This window comes from Branchiostoma belcheri, unplaced genomic scaffold (assembly GCF_001625305.1).
Source record: "Branchiostoma belcheri isolate BF01 breed outbred unplaced genomic scaffold, Haploidv18h27 scaffold17, whole genome shotgun sequence".
In the NCBI taxonomy this organism is placed as follows: Eukaryota; Metazoa; Chordata; class Leptocardii; order Amphioxiformes; family Branchiostomatidae; genus Branchiostoma; species Branchiostoma belcheri.
Genome location: NW_017803157.1, coordinates 2,387,639 through 2,403,752, shown reverse-complemented (window position 1 = coordinate 2,403,752; position 16,114 = coordinate 2,387,639). Strand labels below are relative to the sequence as shown.

Sequence of the window (16,114 nt, the reverse complement as noted above, 5' to 3'; positions counted from 1 at the left end):
GCGCAAAACCCTACAATAAGCAGATTTACATGGAGCAACTTTCCCCTACACTCCGCACCAACCCCAGACTGTCCCAGCTCTCCCATTCCAAAAGCCTGGACAGTATAGACGACAGAATGTCGCCTGTCAAGTCGGCCAGGCGTCAGAAATTTCCCAGCTTTTCCGACGACAGCTTTGAGTCGGATCTGGACCAGTTCTTTGCGGATCACGACGCGTTTTGCAAGGAGCACGACAGAATCGCAGGTGCGTTTCACAATTCTGGAAACCACGCCGAGACTCAAGCAAACCAATCAGGTGAAAAAGCATGTCCCCCTTCAACAGGCTCTGTTCCAACTGTAACAGTAAGGAGTAAGGACACTCCGAAGAGGTCCGGGGCAAAATGCGTGGACTCTGATGACTCCGATAAGGATTACAAAAGCACCGAAAATGAGACGGGAAGCGAGGAAGATGAGGACGAAATTGAGAGTGAAGAGGAGACGTTGGATGCAGCTTCAGACGAAAATGACACGCCAACAATCGAGAAGCAAAATCCTGCAACAGTCACAAACCGCCCTGTTAGAAACCCTATACGAGTAGATTACATCAGGCCAGCTTCCAAACCACCAAGTGAGGATGTTCTCTCACCCATATTAAAGGCTCAAGATGAGGACGTGATGACAGAGGATGGTGAAGAGACAGAATCCAACTGTAGGAAGAAGGAGGTTGTAACATCAGAGAACCTCTCGCCTCCAAGAAGCCCACCGGATATCGTATCCTACCGGATGTATGCAGCAGAAGTACTTCAGTCAGGTTCGCGGTCGCGAAACTTCACACGACTTGTGGAGTATTTCTCCACCATGTCTCCGCTGACCGGGCGCTGCTGCCGAGTCAAAGACAGGGCAAGTCTCTCCTCCAGGCCACGGTTCGAGAGCTTCTCCGACTCAGAAAGCGAGAACATCAAGAAGATGGAGAAGTTGTGCCAGGAGACAAGAACTTTTTCCGACACAGAGTCTACAACCTCCCATCCATCCACAGCCTCAACGCTACAAGTAGCTGAGATGACGAGAGACATGTACATCGCGCAGGCCAGCGGCTTTGCGTACGATTCAGACGACAGCAGAACGTTAAAGGAAAAGTATGTCAGTCCGCATGGCGGGAAGTCAGTCCACTTTGCCCTGGACCGGAACGAAATCATACTGCGTTCTGCAAGCAGCACCTGCACCACAGCTACAACAGAAGAAATCTACGACAACCTTCAAGATCTGAACCAAGACATCTCACAAGGAGAGGAGGAAGAGACAGCCCCAGAGGAGGAAGAGTCTTCAGACAGTAAATCCACCACGACAGAAGAATACTACCCCAATGAAGAAGACAAGCCTCCAGTGGTTACCCCACCCCCTGACGATGATGGGAACCTCAGGCCAAAGTTGCCGCCAAAAATCAAGAAGACCTTCCCTATAAGTTTGTCTGACAGCCATCTGATCTACCATATTCCCTTTAGAGCTCGGCAATCTGCTTCCAGCCATGCTATAGGTAACCATTTAGATTTCTTAAAAACAACAGAAGGCAAGGGGGAAACGCTGGGGCACCGTGATACAGCAGAGATGCCGCTAGAGATGGAACGAAAGCTACACGTAGTCACTGGAGACGACAATAAAATCACAGCAAGTGTTGATGCAGCACAAGAAGAAGATAATGAAAACAAAGTCAAGATCTCGGAACGTTCATCCTCGCCTAGCGTGAGCCTTTCGTCAGAAGAGATGTCCACGATACGTCGCCGGAAGCCTCCACTGCCTCCCAAACACCACCGCACCTCCAAACTGGTGGAAACCCTCATCTGGTTGGAGTCTTTACCGCTGGACAACGAGGATATTAGCAGAGGTAGTGATGTCGCAAGTCAGGATGACGGTCCCAGCTTACTAAGTAATGCTTACCGTGACTCTCCATCACCACAGATGCACCAGATTTTGTTCCCGTTATGTACTATTAGTTGCCTTTTTTCAGGTATTTTTCATACCAGACTCACCATCATATATTATAATTATATATTGTACATGTGGTATACATGTAGTTTGTATTCTCTAAGTTGTATAGGTTGGATTTTGTCGCCTCACCATTTTGCCACAATAAATGCATGACATTGTCACAATTGGTCAGTTGTGTCCGTGTGTCATTCAGTTTTGTTTTTTTTTAGTTAGAAGTCCTACCATCCCACTAGTTCATAGTATCATATCATGTAGTAACTGTTTCACAGGGATGTCCTTGAAAGAGAAAGTACTAAGCTTTTTGCAAACAAACAAGCTAGGATGGTGAATAAAGAGAATTTCCAAATTTCGAGTCTTTCCAAATCTATATTGACTATTGTTCAAACCATAGGACATCCCTGATACAGTTTACATATTGTGACGTGCAACATCCATAGGTCAAGTACATGAATGACAGTAATTAAAATGAAAACTGTAGTCTCACCAAAAAACCTTTTCTGTGCTCTGCATAAGTGAGCCATGAAAACTGTAGTCTCACCAAAAACACTTTTCTGTACCATGCATAAGTGCCAGTACCCTTTGTTAACTAAAGGCAAGGTACTTCAAAGAAACAGGTAACTAGCTATTGTCTCTTTTGACAGTAAGGAAAAAAACAGTTTCTTATTGCTGAAAGTAATGTTTCAGGTTTGTGCTGGCTTAGATATAAGCTGGATAAAAGCTGTCCAAACATTCAAATTAAACATTCAATGCACAGCAGTAAAACAAATACATTATCAATTGTCTTCATGCATTACTTTATTTTTACTAATCAAATCATCTTGTAGATATCACTATCTCTCACCTTTACTAACAATAACAATCATGTTTCAACCAATCATCATTGCAGTTACAACCAACATGCCTTTTTCCACATGCATTGCATCAATATATGTTTTCTTTCAGAGCCTGTGATTGGTCCGATCCCTGGAGCAACCAGGACCACATCTACCAGTAGGGTGTCGGCCTCTTCCACGAGTACCGGTAAACGTCTGTCAGCCGCCGAGCAGCTGGGAGTGAAGAGTGCACCACCAACAAAAGTAAAAGGTCAGTCAAATAAAAAGGCCGATATTTCTATGTTTACCTTCGCAGAAGGAAACATATTGTCTTTGCTCTGTTTCTTCTTCCTCGTCTTCTCCGGATTCACAAACAAATAAAGGTCAATGACCTGAACCAGACGTCCGTCACCATGGTATTGGTGACTGGTGTTGGGTTACATCATGTTGCAATTTTATAACGAGGGATTTCGACTCCTGTCACCATATACATGTACATATATGATGTGTTTTTAAATTAGTAAAAAGTAACAGTACAGAGCAGACCATATGCGAAGGTAAACATTATGCATTTGCTTTGCAAATGTTACCTTAAAGTTTCTGGTTCCTATCGCCTTTCATGCTCAGTCTGATACGTGATCAAATTCATGTACAATGTATGTTGACCCACTTGGTTTCAATACTTTTGCATCACCTCATGCATCAGTTTATGTTGTGAATGGGGTCTTTCTAAGTCATGTTTTTTCACTGGTCTGAATCTTCGTAACTATGAATTCTGTTCATGAGTACCCATCATGCTTCGCTTTGCCATTGCATGATGGGTAGCTTAATGCTGTCAACCACTCTTTTCTTTGCCACCCATAGTTCAGCTCTGTAACAGCACTGAATCATGGGTAATATACCTTCTGTGTTGTTGTGCTGCAGCATGGGTAATTTGTTGTGTTTGTTTTGTTTTGTATTGTCTGTGTTCACTTGTAAACTGTCAGGGCCAGAAAGCCCAAACGCCACCTTCAAATGGTCGCTGGATGAATATTTTCGGAGTATTTACTCGCCGGAGAGCGGTATGTACTTCAGCTTAAGGTTGGGGTGTCAGGTACAGTTCTGTTGAAATGCTCTTTGCCAGCTACGTCTGTTTAAGGTTCATACAATCATGCTTCTGCGTTTCAAGTTGCAAAATCACTGCATGCAGAATAGTGTGACATGAACACTTCTGCAAAAAATAATGACAAAATGTTGGCAGAGAAACTGTATGAACCTTGCTGTCTTTCCTTTATTTTTCCTTTCACGACAAAAACGTACCTCGTCCTGTTTTCCCACTCCAACCTGTTAACACTGCTCCTTCTTTATCCACATTTTGTTTCCTTTTTTAATAATTTGAAAAGTGGCCTTTTCTTAATTTGTTAGTTACTTTGTAGTAAAAGATGCCTTTTGTTCCAGTTTCTATTGGTCAACATTTGTGAGTTTCTAAACAAATCACATGACAAAAAGATTGGCAATCATAGGAATAAACCATTTTCTATTCATTATGTTCTTTTCCAGATGTGCATAATTCCTACTGATATCCCTCCCTCTCATCAGTGGGAATTGTGACCTTCATTCTGTTTTTGTTTTTCAGCCTGTCTCTGTTCTCTCCTTTACTCTCCTGTATTCCTTGTTTTCATACTGTGTACCTTGTCACCTTGTTGCATGTTAGCGGGTTTTGTTTTCAACCCATACACAGATTTGTACATTTTTTTACAATCATGTTCAAGGTATACAGCTAATACAGTAGTAGACATGGGTAATTTCTCAATGAATGTAATACACAATTTAGTGTATCAGAGCTAAAACTATTTGTAAAATGTATATTGAATCATCCACAGTTGACTGCCCAGTCCTTAATTATCTATTACAGTAACTGAAAAAGTAAAAATAAAATGCTTACAGAAAGTTAAAGTTTATTATAACCTCTTTGTGCATTTTTACCTTATGAAGTATCAATTAAGGTAAAAACTATACGAAAATAATTTCATTAAGTTCATCAGTATAGGATACTAGTATTGGGCTTTTTAAAAATCTTTTTACACAACAGGTCAAGTCTCTCACCTTCTAACATTTCGAACATCTGTCAGACATCTTCCTCAGAGCTTGTGACTGACAGAGCCACAAACTTAGCCACATTTAGGATTGTGTTTTTGCCACAAAAGCACCAGTTTTACATCCAATTTGGCTACATATAGCTGCGAGAAGCAGAACTCCAGTCAGAAGCTTTTAGGAAGGTGTCTGAAAGGTATGAAAACATAAACCTGTTGTGTAAAAAGAAAAGTCTCAATATTGATATAAACAAGTGATAAAAGACATTGTTCTAGAGGATTAGCAGTGCTCTGAAGGTTTCCCCATGATTGTGACTGTGTCTGTTGACCAGGAGGGATGCCGGGAGAGTTTAACGGGCCGAGCAGAGCAGAGCCGGGCCAGAGGACAGAGATCAGGTACCAGGTACAGGACAACAGGGACGCAGCGCGCGTGATGGAGTCAGCACGGTCCAGGAACGAGGAAGAACTGAGGTGGCAGCGGGAGGAGGAACGGAGACAGGTTAGTCTACTGGTGGTACATGTACCAGTCTTCATAAAATAGTTCAGGGTTTCTTTTTACACAACCGGTATATACTCTCACCTTGTTACATTTCGATGTCCATCAGACACCTTCCTCAGAGCTTCTGACTGGAGTTCTGCTCCTTCGTGTCACTTTTTTGGCAAGAACACTGAAAGAGATAGAAGTACATGTAAGTGCTCCAATCAGAAGCTCTGAGGACGGTGTTCGATAGACATTGAAATGTAAGCAGGTGAGAATCTATGCCAATTGTGTGAAAAAAAACTTTTTTTAACAAAAGCTACGTCACAGATCTTGGTCTCATATTAATAACTACAATGATTATGCACTTTTCATGTTTCTGTGAACTGTATGTGATATTTGGCATGATTTTACCTTTTGATTCATTGGTACTGAATGCAAATTACTCTCTAAGGTTTGTGTGCGTTCATTGTACTTTATCTCAAGTCTAATTATTGAATGTCCATTTCTGATGCTGATTTCTACTTTGTTTCACAGTTCATGTAACAATTATATCATGATCCTATAAATTTTGTCATTGGTGATAAGGTCACAACAATTTGATTTGTTGAAACTGTAACAACTCTAAAGAGAGGGGACTTCCTTCAACTGTTGGGACCAAAATATGAGCATTTTGTAGTTGATTCTAAAGGCTGTAATGTTGTGTGTTTTTTTTGTGCAAAATTAGAAAAAACGAAGTGGGCAAATCAGTGAACCAACAAATCAAATTGTTGTGGCCTAATGAATGCATGAGTGTGTTGTGAAATATTGTACAAAGTCATGTATACGTGTGGAAGTCATTATGTCTCTACAGGTACATGTACGATGTGTTAGGAAAAAGCCTAGGGTCTATTACCCTGAAAACCTAACAACAAGGCTTATAATAGCTCATCTCTCAGACATCATAGGTTGTTTGATAATTACTCATCGTCAGGAAAAGCATGGAAAGCATTCTTCTTTCAGTAAAGCAAAACACAAGTAATTCACAGAAAACCTCTGCCAGGGCAGTAATTGGTCTCTGTAAAATTTTAAAGTTTATGAAATGATTTTTTTTCTCAAAAGCAGATGACAATTATTCATAGCTTTTTAAGGTGTTCTTTTCAAAAACAAATGACACAGTTGTTGTTGGGAAAAAACAACGTCCTTGGCAGAGGTCAGAATCCATCCAATGTCTAACTGTAAATTTCTTCAAAACCACTAATTTAAAAGGCAATATCCACATCCCATGATTCTGCCATTGTCTCTGACGTTTTAAAGCAATAATTCTGGCTTATAAAACGGGACTAACAGGAGCAGAGCTCACAATATGCCTGCATTCCATTGCATGTGCATAATGACATCTGTGCAGCTTATACCACCCATTCATCCATTGATAAAAAGTCATAAACCCCCTTTTGGAGAGTATAATCCCATGAATAGTAAAATTAAGCTCTTAGCAAGTCCATGCACACAGCGCGGGGTGTTTCTAGCTCAATGTTGGGTGTGTGGACTTGGTTCTAGGGAAGAGTAGGCCGACGCAAAGTAAGGGGATCAAGCCCAACACGACCCCCATTTCCTGTGGATGCCCTTTTGGCAGAGATAGAGGGGTATGTGAGAGAACTAGAGGCTTTCCAGCAGTGGGAAGGAGAGACAGGGAGTCAGGTGTGTCCTAGGGAACCACGTGTGTGCCTGGACCCCACTCAAAAATCCACTTATAAATCACTGGCAAAATTATTTCCACTTAAGACCGATACATGATATATGTTCCAGTCTGCATGCACGACAAGGTACAATGCAACAGTTTTGATTTCATTTGTCAATGAAATTTTATCATGAGTTTTGTGTGGCTTTTTGTTTACACTTGTTTTTGAAGTTATGCATGGTTGTTTTATGTGTGGAAAATTTGTTCACTGTTGTTTTATGTACATGTGCCATCACAGTGACTACATACATCAGAGATGGCATGGCGTTTTTTTTTACTTTGACATTATGACTTCTATATGTGCTTTGCATGGACTCAGCCATTCTCCCAGCAGGGGTGTTCCTTTAGTAGCACAATTGCTGACAGAATGGATGGAATATTTTCTAGAAGGCACAGTTGTCACCTCCGCCCGTGCCACCCCCTCCTGTCCCCCCTCCACCGACGGAGGTGCAAACACCCAAGGTTTGTAACAGACAGGAACAAAACTTCTCAGTTCTAGACTAGGCGCTGTCTTTAGTAGTTGTTGCTTGGCCAAGCCAGTAGAAGAGATTCTTGAATGCCTTCTCGTAGCTAGCCGACTTCTGCCGTAGTGGTAGCACTGTGCTTACCCCCCTTCTGCTCTCAGCGTGTCTGTGTTCAGCTTTTGCAACAGCTGTGGTTGTGCGTTTTAAAGCTCTAAGACTGTGTAAACCCTCTTGGGTTGTTCCCAGGTGCATTGATAACATTCTCAGACAAAAGAAGGATTCCTTAACAGCATTCTGTAGCCTGCGTGTCAGAGATTGTGTTGATCTTGTTTAATTTTCATTGCGATGTCCTCTTGCTGCAAGCTTTGCTTGAGTTGTGAGTTGCAATTCAGGAAGTTTGCACTGTTGCATGTAGGAAGAAACAAGTCCTACTACTGAGGCACCACCGGTACCACCACTGCCCAAAAAGAAGGTTTGTCGCACAGACCCCAGACACCTCGTAACTCACCAACATTTTGCCCCTGTTAACAACTTATGCAAAGGCTAGAGAACCAGTGAAGAAAGAAAAGAAATTACAATCTCAGACAACCCACTTAGACTGACTTTGAAGTTCTTAGACTGCCATGAAATCCCAAGGGTTGGATTTTTTCTGTGTTATACACTACAGTTTACACAACAGCCTTGTACTGTAACATCAGTGTAGCATGATAATAATTAGCATTTGGTCAGAAATAGTAGTAGGGATTTGTGCGTAACTAGAGTCCAAAAGTGTCAATGATAGTTGAATTATCTGTGACACCCTCTACTGAAGGATTCACAAGGTCATCTGTTCCGGTTAGAAGTAGATTCCAAATTCCTGTGGTTTCAGCCATTCGTTATCAGTAAGAAAAATTCCTGTGGGCTTCCAACGCTTAGACTTAAGTATTTCATTCATCTCTCGTGTTTAATCATGCTCAGAACTATTCCTTTAGATACGTTAGTGAAGATTAGTTTAGATTAGATCATTTCTTTAGATCAAAGATTCTATAAACTTGTAACTCCCTTATTGGAGATGGTTCAAACACATAATTGAAAGGCTTTTTTGGCAGTTCAGTGCAGCAACAAAGATGCCTCTGTTAGCATTTATCTAATTGTTTAGATGGGATATTTGCATTCCCTACGCCTTCCGTGTAACCCATGACTTTTCCTAGGGTCATATATTTGATCGATGACCTTGGTGAATCCGACATGGATGCTTTGATCCAAAGTTCCCCCCTCAGAAGCGTTCCCTGGAGCCTGTGAAAAAAGGGCATGTTTGTTGGCAGTCTGAAGGGTATTATGATAGGGATTTGTGCGGTATGCTGGCCCAGTACTGTCACCTACCCCTGTATGGGAGGAATTACCCAGCCTTACTTACACTGACCTGCACCATGTCAGGGATCACTCTCTTCTGTAAACAGTACTGATGTTTGGCAAAACAGGATCTGCCCTGCCTGGCCAAATTGCTGTTTTCTGTGTGTGAGTTGTTGTTGTACATTTTGGAGCTCAGTCCCTCGCCATTCCATTGAGAAGGTTGCTTTGGGATGGAGGCGACTGACAATATGGTTTTTTCCGCCCGTGTTCGGAAGGGGCCACCACCAGACCCACCTCCACGCATGGATTTACTAAGAAAGAAGATTTCGGTAGGCCTTCTTAAGACATACATTTAGTTCTGATGATTGTGTATTTTTCTTATCCCAAGACTTAGTGGCTTTAACTTAAACTTAAGTGCTTCAAATAATCACTTCTGAAAATGTTGCACAACCATTTATTACAGTTAACTATAATATGTAGTTTTCATCCAAGTGATTACTTCTTCTGCATGTGATGCATAAACATTATCATGTTGTGCAAACAACCATAATCTAATATGTTAGGCTTTCAATTTTTCCTCGTCTAAACCATGTTAACACAAAATTTGTCGTTGTTTGTAATTTTCAAATTGTTATCTCTGTAAGTATGTCATTTGATAAGACTGTACTACATCTTGGAACAGCTGTATCAATGACTCCTCTGGGATTGTCAAACCCTTATCTTGGTTTTAGTTTGCTCAGGGCTTAGCAAGAAAAATGTTCCCGAAATAGACGTCTGAACAATATATTACTAAGATAGAAGAGATGTTCAAGATGGTTACATGGTAGATAGGAGTTGGGGAGGGGGGCATCAAGTATAGCAATATAGAGGTGACAAAAGCAGACTAAAATTGGAGTACCAAAGCAACTATTATGGTACAATATATCCTGTATCAGCTGTCTTTTTTTTAAGTTTTCAAGCTTATTTATCCCCCCCCCTCCGAGTGTTCTTGTAAGGAATTTAACATTTTATACATTACTGTACTCAGCAATTCCCTACCTCTCTGGAATGTAAGGGGAGTGAATGATACTCTACATGTATCTTCACCACCCGTTAAGTCTAGTTTCCTTGCACTGCAACCAACATAAATGTGTTAGGCTGTAGCTTGCCATCTTACGAATTCTGGACGGATATAATTGTTTTTAGAGTCTGTACCGAATACTGTATACCCTGGGTCCAAAGCAACCATGTGACTCTCTTCACTCTGCTGATCATGTGGTACTTTGTTTTGTACCAACCAGTTCAATTCTCTCATGCCAGGATTTTAACTCTGCCACGGGTTTTCTTGGTGTATTCAAGTCACACACCAGGAAAAAAAAACACTCCAATATCCTCCTCACATGCAGTGCCGGTTGTTGATTCATTGTTGAATGTTCTGACACTAACTCTTCTGCTACTTTCTGCCTCTTTTGCATGCAGCGCAAGGAAGAGCTGAATGTAAGCCTGGTGAACTATCTGCTGTCTTTTGCCAGAAACTTGTAATTAATTTGTGGAAGCAGTCGCAAATATAAGAGAGCCAAAAACTGACCTTTTGGAAAATGGCAATTTTGTATCTTGAAATTTCAATAAATTCATTTGCGACTACTTTCAACAATTGATATGTTTTTCTTCAACCTATTAATTATTAATCAAAAGCACTAACATCGTTAGTAGTATTATAACCTTAGCATAGAGTTGGCAGTACATGTCATGTAGTTGTAGTCTTAAAGAGTGAAGTTTTGTTGTCTTGTTATTCCATATTTAACATACATTACAGTAAGTATAAACAACCTGTATGTGTAGAGTAGAGCTATATGTCATGTAAGTTAGCCTTATAGTAACGTGACAGTTACTGTTGCTTCAATTTTACAAAGTCTGGTCAAAACAGCATTCTTGGCCCTGAATTGTCTTGCTTATTATGGTTTATTCAATATTTGATCTCTGCCATTTTATTAATGATAAATCATCTGCTCACAACTGGTACATGAATTGCATAATTGTTTGCCGCTCGTAAAAATTTGGGTGATTCCTTTGCCAAATTTTGCCGTCTCCAAAAGGCCTGGTTTGTCCCTGAGGTTTACACCAGACACCTTCAGCTGCCCGGCAATGCTGTATATGCCCACAGGCTAACAGATAAAGGGTGGGAGGGCAACCAGCAGGGTTTCATATAAGGTCTATCATCAAATAGGAACGTCTACAATGAAGGGTATCTCAGTAGGGTTATTTACTAAGTGGCAGTAGACAGATTAACAATTGTTCAAAATGCATATTTTCCGTGTGTTTACTAAGGTAAGTCAATCACAAAATGCCCTCAAGAATTCAGATTATCTTTTGAAATTACAAAAATTTAAATGGTGTTTATACATAATCATTCAGATGTCAAAAAAAGCAAAAGAGACTTCATTTCAAGTTAAAGTTGTTTACAAACATTAGAAGATGTCCCTGTATTTGTGCTAGAATGCCCAGTTGTTCATGTTGAGTGATGTTGGGTTCCAGAGGATATTAGAAGAGGAGAGGAGGAAAAAGATGGTGGAAGAAGAGGCACAGCAGCGAGCGAGGAAACACTCGGCAAATGCAGAGCGACCAGTCGTGGTGCCCAGTAACAGATATGACGACACACAGGTCACACCACCAACCAAGATCTCCATTGAAGTCAAGAAAGAGGTAAAAATTGACCAGTGAAATGATATCTGTGAGAAATGATATTCAGTAAAAAGGGAACTATGTATACCAATAATGTTGATTTAGTTGTTAGTTGTATTCAATTTGATAATTATTAGAAATTGTTTCTTCTGATATGCACTACCAGTGATCAGTCTATTTGCCAATACATGTACTTGGTCAGCATCAAGTACATGTACGTGTAGTTACATTGTTTGTACATTGTACTGTCTTCTGCTGGCATTAGTTGTGCGTGTGTGTGAACATTCACTGCATAATATATTCTGCAGTCTCCACACCTCTTGTTATAAACCCAGGAAAGCCTTTGACAACTGGCTTCTTGGTTTTCCCACAAACCTCAATTTTTTTCTAGTTTCATTAGAGTTTATTCTGCCCATATATGTATTAGCTGCAGTAGTACTTCACAATTATCAACCTCCAAGCTGCTTTCTGGCCATTAACCATGGACACAATGTAGTTTACTGCTTGCATGTATTTTTTCCTGTTTTTGTAGCATATTTACAAACACGTAATGTGACAATTGATATCTTTTTTATGAATGTCTGGATCAACAGTCTAAGTCTGGCATGGGGAATGTTTTTATCATAACAAAGCCATGCTCTTCTCTAATATCTAATTTTCGCCATTAGTGCATGCCTTATAATGTCAGGCCATCCCCTGCATGTTTTTTGGTCCACAGCCAAGCCCCCCTTCCTTTGAGGCCAGTCCGGAAATCCTGCATGCTCAGCGGGTCCGCCCAGTGCATGTTGGGGCGCTCCCTCTAACAACACATAACAACAACGAGGTGAGACTGGGTAGCACAAGGGCAGCCCCCCTCCCCTCCTATCTCTCCTTCTGGCACTTAGAAATCACTTACTACTAAAACAAAGGCACTATTCATCTGTACTGACATATTAAGAATTTTACTCAGGCTGTACTACGTAGAATTTGACAGCAGAGCTCTGGCTTGCCAGTTGTTTTGTGGCTGCTTGAACGGTCATGACATCCTTGGCACATGTTTGCTGTTTTGAGTTACTTTGATTTTTGACATGCGATTGAGATCTTCAGTTTGCTTTGTGTGTGTTAGTGTGTGTGTCTTGGTTACAGAGGAAAGACCATTTCTCATCATGCTCTTATTGTAAGAATGCGCAGTATGATCGTAGAAACTGTTTTGCTTTATCTTGTCACCCACCAGTGCTACATAATTGGTAAATAAGGATTTTATTCCATCTTTCTAGCAGAGTGGATTGAGAGCACATGCAAGGGCATTGTACCCCTTCAAGGCTCAGAACTCAAAGTAAGTCCATCCTTTCTATCTTGTACGAAAAAAGTCGTGTACATTTTTGTATCAAAATGAATGCAGGAACAAGAGCCAATGACTGTTTAAATGGAATCATACAGAACGCCAGTACTGTACTGTACTTTTGGTTGCTATATTGTCAACCACATTTTTCATCTCAGAATTCTGTTTTTAAAGCAATACAGAAAACATAAATTAGTACTACTAAACTGCTATTGCCAAGTGTCATCTCCTTCTTACAATCCTTTCTCTACCCTACAGGGAGCTGTCCTTTAAGAAAGGAGATGTCATCTACCTGACCAGGCAAGTCGACAAGAACTGGTACGAAGGAGAACACAACGGATATGTGGGGATCTTCCCTGTCAACTACATTGAGGTCAGAAATCCCCCAAATTTTAATGATGTTTTAAGTTAAAACTTTCGATCCAACACAATAAAGTTCTCTCACCTAGAGCTTTTGACCAGTCACTCTTACTCCGTCTTAGGTCTTCCTCAGTAGACTGACCCAGTGAAGCTTGTCACATGGCTTTGTGTGACTGGGTAAAACTGTAATAATGATGTTTAAGTTATGCATTCCACTGAACATTTTTTTGCATGTAGATATGATATCTTAAAGTTTGATACCCAAAAATACTACATGCACAAAGGTTAGATTAGAGAATATTTTGTTGTTATACGCTATAGAGGAACATTTATTGAAACATCATGTATTGAATAACTGATCACGAATGTGGTGCTAACTTTACTCCAGGTGATCACCTCACTGGAGGAGGCCCAGAAGACTGCCAGCCAGGGGTCAGAGGGCAGTGCAAGAGCTAAGTACAGCTTCGTAGGAGAGACACAAGTGGAGCTTTCTCTCAAAAAGGTACAGGCAAAGTCTACAGATCATTCTTCTATATGGGTAACATGATTCTGTTACAACTATTGAAACCAAATATGTGTTGTAAGTATTGTTTCCTTCAGAACAACATTGTGAAGGTTTTGCTGATGATGACTGTAATGTAAAAAACAGTTACTTAAGCAAAACAGTTACTTAAGCAAATCATAATCATATCCAGTTGCTTGAGTAACTGTTTCATGGCATATCTTATTACCTGACGTAATTCTTAATTTCCCTACAGAATAACATTGTGAAGGTTTTGCTGATGATGACTGTAATGTAAAAAACAGTTTTTCTTTATTCCCCTACAGAATGACATTGTAACTCTCCTGAGGAGGGTTGACAGTAACTGGTATGAGGGACAGATAGGAAACAGGCAAGGCATCTTCCCTGTATCTTATGTGGAGGTCTTCAAGGAGCCTGGGGACTCAACACCTACAGGTGAGATCATTATACAGTATTCTTACATGTACATTATAGCAAAGAGTTAGTGATATCTGGCTTAGTGAGCTGTCTTAGTGTGTACCTTGCTGTATAAAATCCGTGAATGATTTCATCAGTTTTAGTTTGTGAATGATTATGATTAAATAGTAAAGCTCTTTATTCAAGACCACTTTTTTAACAAAAGCTGGGTACAAATGTAATTAAAGTATTTATTTAGCTCTTCTTAAACAAGTGGTCTTGAATAAAAGAAATAAAGTACTTTGCTATTTGCTGCATAAAATTGTGCTACAGCAAACAAGGAATACATTGTACCTGTGCCTACAACAAACAAACAAACAACATTGCAGGTGCCAGATTTCCTCAGTATTTATTCTACTCTGCTTCCACCAGAAGATGTCTGTCAGATTTTACATGGAGAGCATCATTATCTTCAGGACTAATTTTGTCTGGTTGTGGCACGTTCAGAACAAAAGAAGGTTAGAATGAAGATGGTAAATTGAATGTTCTGTTTTGTTGTACCTTTCAGACCTGAGCCCCCCTGCCCAGCCCCAGAGCTACATCCACAAGGCCAGCCCCCCTGTGGCCAGGAAACCCATCAGTCCTAGAGCGGTAAGGACAAGGGCATTTTTGTAGTAATGGATTCTCTTGTCGATTTGACAGATTTCGACCAGTTACCGATTGTTGAATGTCCTTGTATGACATTTCCTATGATACTCACATAACTTTATGGCACAACAGTTGTAATAAAGGGTACAAAGTATGGCATCTACTAACAACATGTACATTTTCATAAGTATGGGATAGGTATGAACTTTTACGATCATTGGAGGAGTTTCTAATATCTAATTAATATATATCCCTAATATGTATGTATAGCATGCAGGGGTTATCACAAGTCATATTTAAATTTGCTTTTTCAAAGTTCATTGTGGTAAATGCTGGAATTATAGAATCTGATAGTCTAGTGTATAATTATGAATTGTGGATATATTTATTTAACTCACTATGCTACATCTCTTGTCTCTTACAGCAAAGAACCCCGTCTCCCCAGGTCCCCAACCAGCAGTTCTACAGCAACAACAGGGACAACTATGTGTACAACGGAGGCCCCCACCCTCGCAGTGCCCCCCCTCCGCAGCACCACGTCCCACCCCCCCAGCACGTGTCCCCCCCTCAGCACATCTCTCCACCACAACACGTACCTCCGCAGCATGTGTCACCCCCTGTGCAGACTCACGCCAACGCCATGCCACCGCCTCCTTCAGGGGAAAAGTAAGGCACATTATTGTACCAGCTTAGTCTCTATCAGTCTCTATTTATATTAAGTTGTGTTCCTTGTTTCAGTCCTGAGAAAATAGGGTCGGTAGGTACTAGGGATTATTTTTTTTCTTCCCTTTTTAAACCTTGGCTAGTGTCATAGTGATCCAACTCATACAATACAGTTTAACAAAGTAAAACCTGCATGAGGACACTTATATTTTCAATATCAATGTTGGAAACCCGATTGTACATCTCTCAGGTGTCAGATTATGGATCTAGAAAAGGATGATCAGCTCTAAAAAAAGTATGTGCTTGCTGGGATTCACACAAAAAAGTCTAGGGTCGGCAGGTTTTTCTAGGGTCAGTCGGGAAACAGGAAACACAACATTTTTTTTCCTAGGCCTTGTTGTTAAACTAGAACCATTTTCCTCCCGCAGGTACCGTGCTATCTACAGCTACCACCCGCAGAACGAGGACGAGCTTGAGCTGACGGAAGACGATGTGGTGCTGGTGATGGAAAAGTGTGATGATGGGTGGTACGTCGGGACCTCGCAGAGAACAGGACAGTTTGGGACATTCCCTGGCAACTACGTGGTAGAGATATGTGAGTATTGTTAAAGAATGTAGGTGGGAGGATAGCCAATATTAGCTATTATATATAATTATTATTCAGCAATGATCACCTTGCAGAGAACAGGACAGTTTGGGA

General features: G+C 40.7%; 1 protein-coding gene across 50 annotated transcripts in view; it reads left to right on the top strand.

Moving 5' to 3' along the window:
* The window catches only part of LOC109466753 (sorbin and SH3 domain-containing protein 1-like), an 85,273-nt gene that overhangs the window by 66,648 nt on the left and 2,511 nt on the right, over positions 1 to 16,114 (top strand). For 38 of the 50 annotated variants that reach the window (XM_019764560.1, XM_019764542.1, XM_019764545.1 and 35 more), the window contains 17 exons: positions 2,907 to 3,047; positions 3,763 to 3,837; positions 5,181 to 5,347; positions 6,866 to 7,006; positions 7,434 to 7,508; positions 7,926 to 7,982; positions 9,118 to 9,171; positions 10,301 to 10,318; positions 11,357 to 11,524; positions 12,222 to 12,326; positions 12,760 to 12,818; positions 13,083 to 13,197; positions 13,573 to 13,686; positions 14,013 to 14,142; positions 14,672 to 14,754; positions 15,176 to 15,417; positions 15,843 to 16,009. In XM_019764560.1, coding sequence (XP_019620119.1) covers positions 2,907 to 3,047; positions 3,763 to 3,837; positions 5,181 to 5,347; positions 6,866 to 7,006; positions 7,434 to 7,508; positions 7,926 to 7,982; positions 9,118 to 9,171; positions 10,301 to 10,318; positions 11,357 to 11,524; positions 12,222 to 12,326; positions 12,760 to 12,818; positions 13,083 to 13,197; positions 13,573 to 13,686; positions 14,013 to 14,142; positions 14,672 to 14,754; positions 15,176 to 15,417; positions 15,843 to 16,009 — 1,911 coding nt within the window. The remainder of the gene's footprint in view (positions 1 to 2,906; positions 3,048 to 3,762; positions 3,838 to 5,180; positions 5,348 to 6,865; positions 7,007 to 7,433; positions 7,509 to 7,925; positions 7,983 to 9,117; positions 9,172 to 10,300; positions 10,319 to 11,356; positions 11,525 to 12,221; positions 12,327 to 12,759; positions 12,819 to 13,082; positions 13,198 to 13,572; positions 13,687 to 14,012; positions 14,143 to 14,671; positions 14,755 to 15,175; positions 15,418 to 15,842; positions 16,010 to 16,114) is intronic. The other 12 variants (XM_019764527.1, XM_019764543.1, XM_019764554.1 and 9 more) reach the window with 12 other exon arrangements.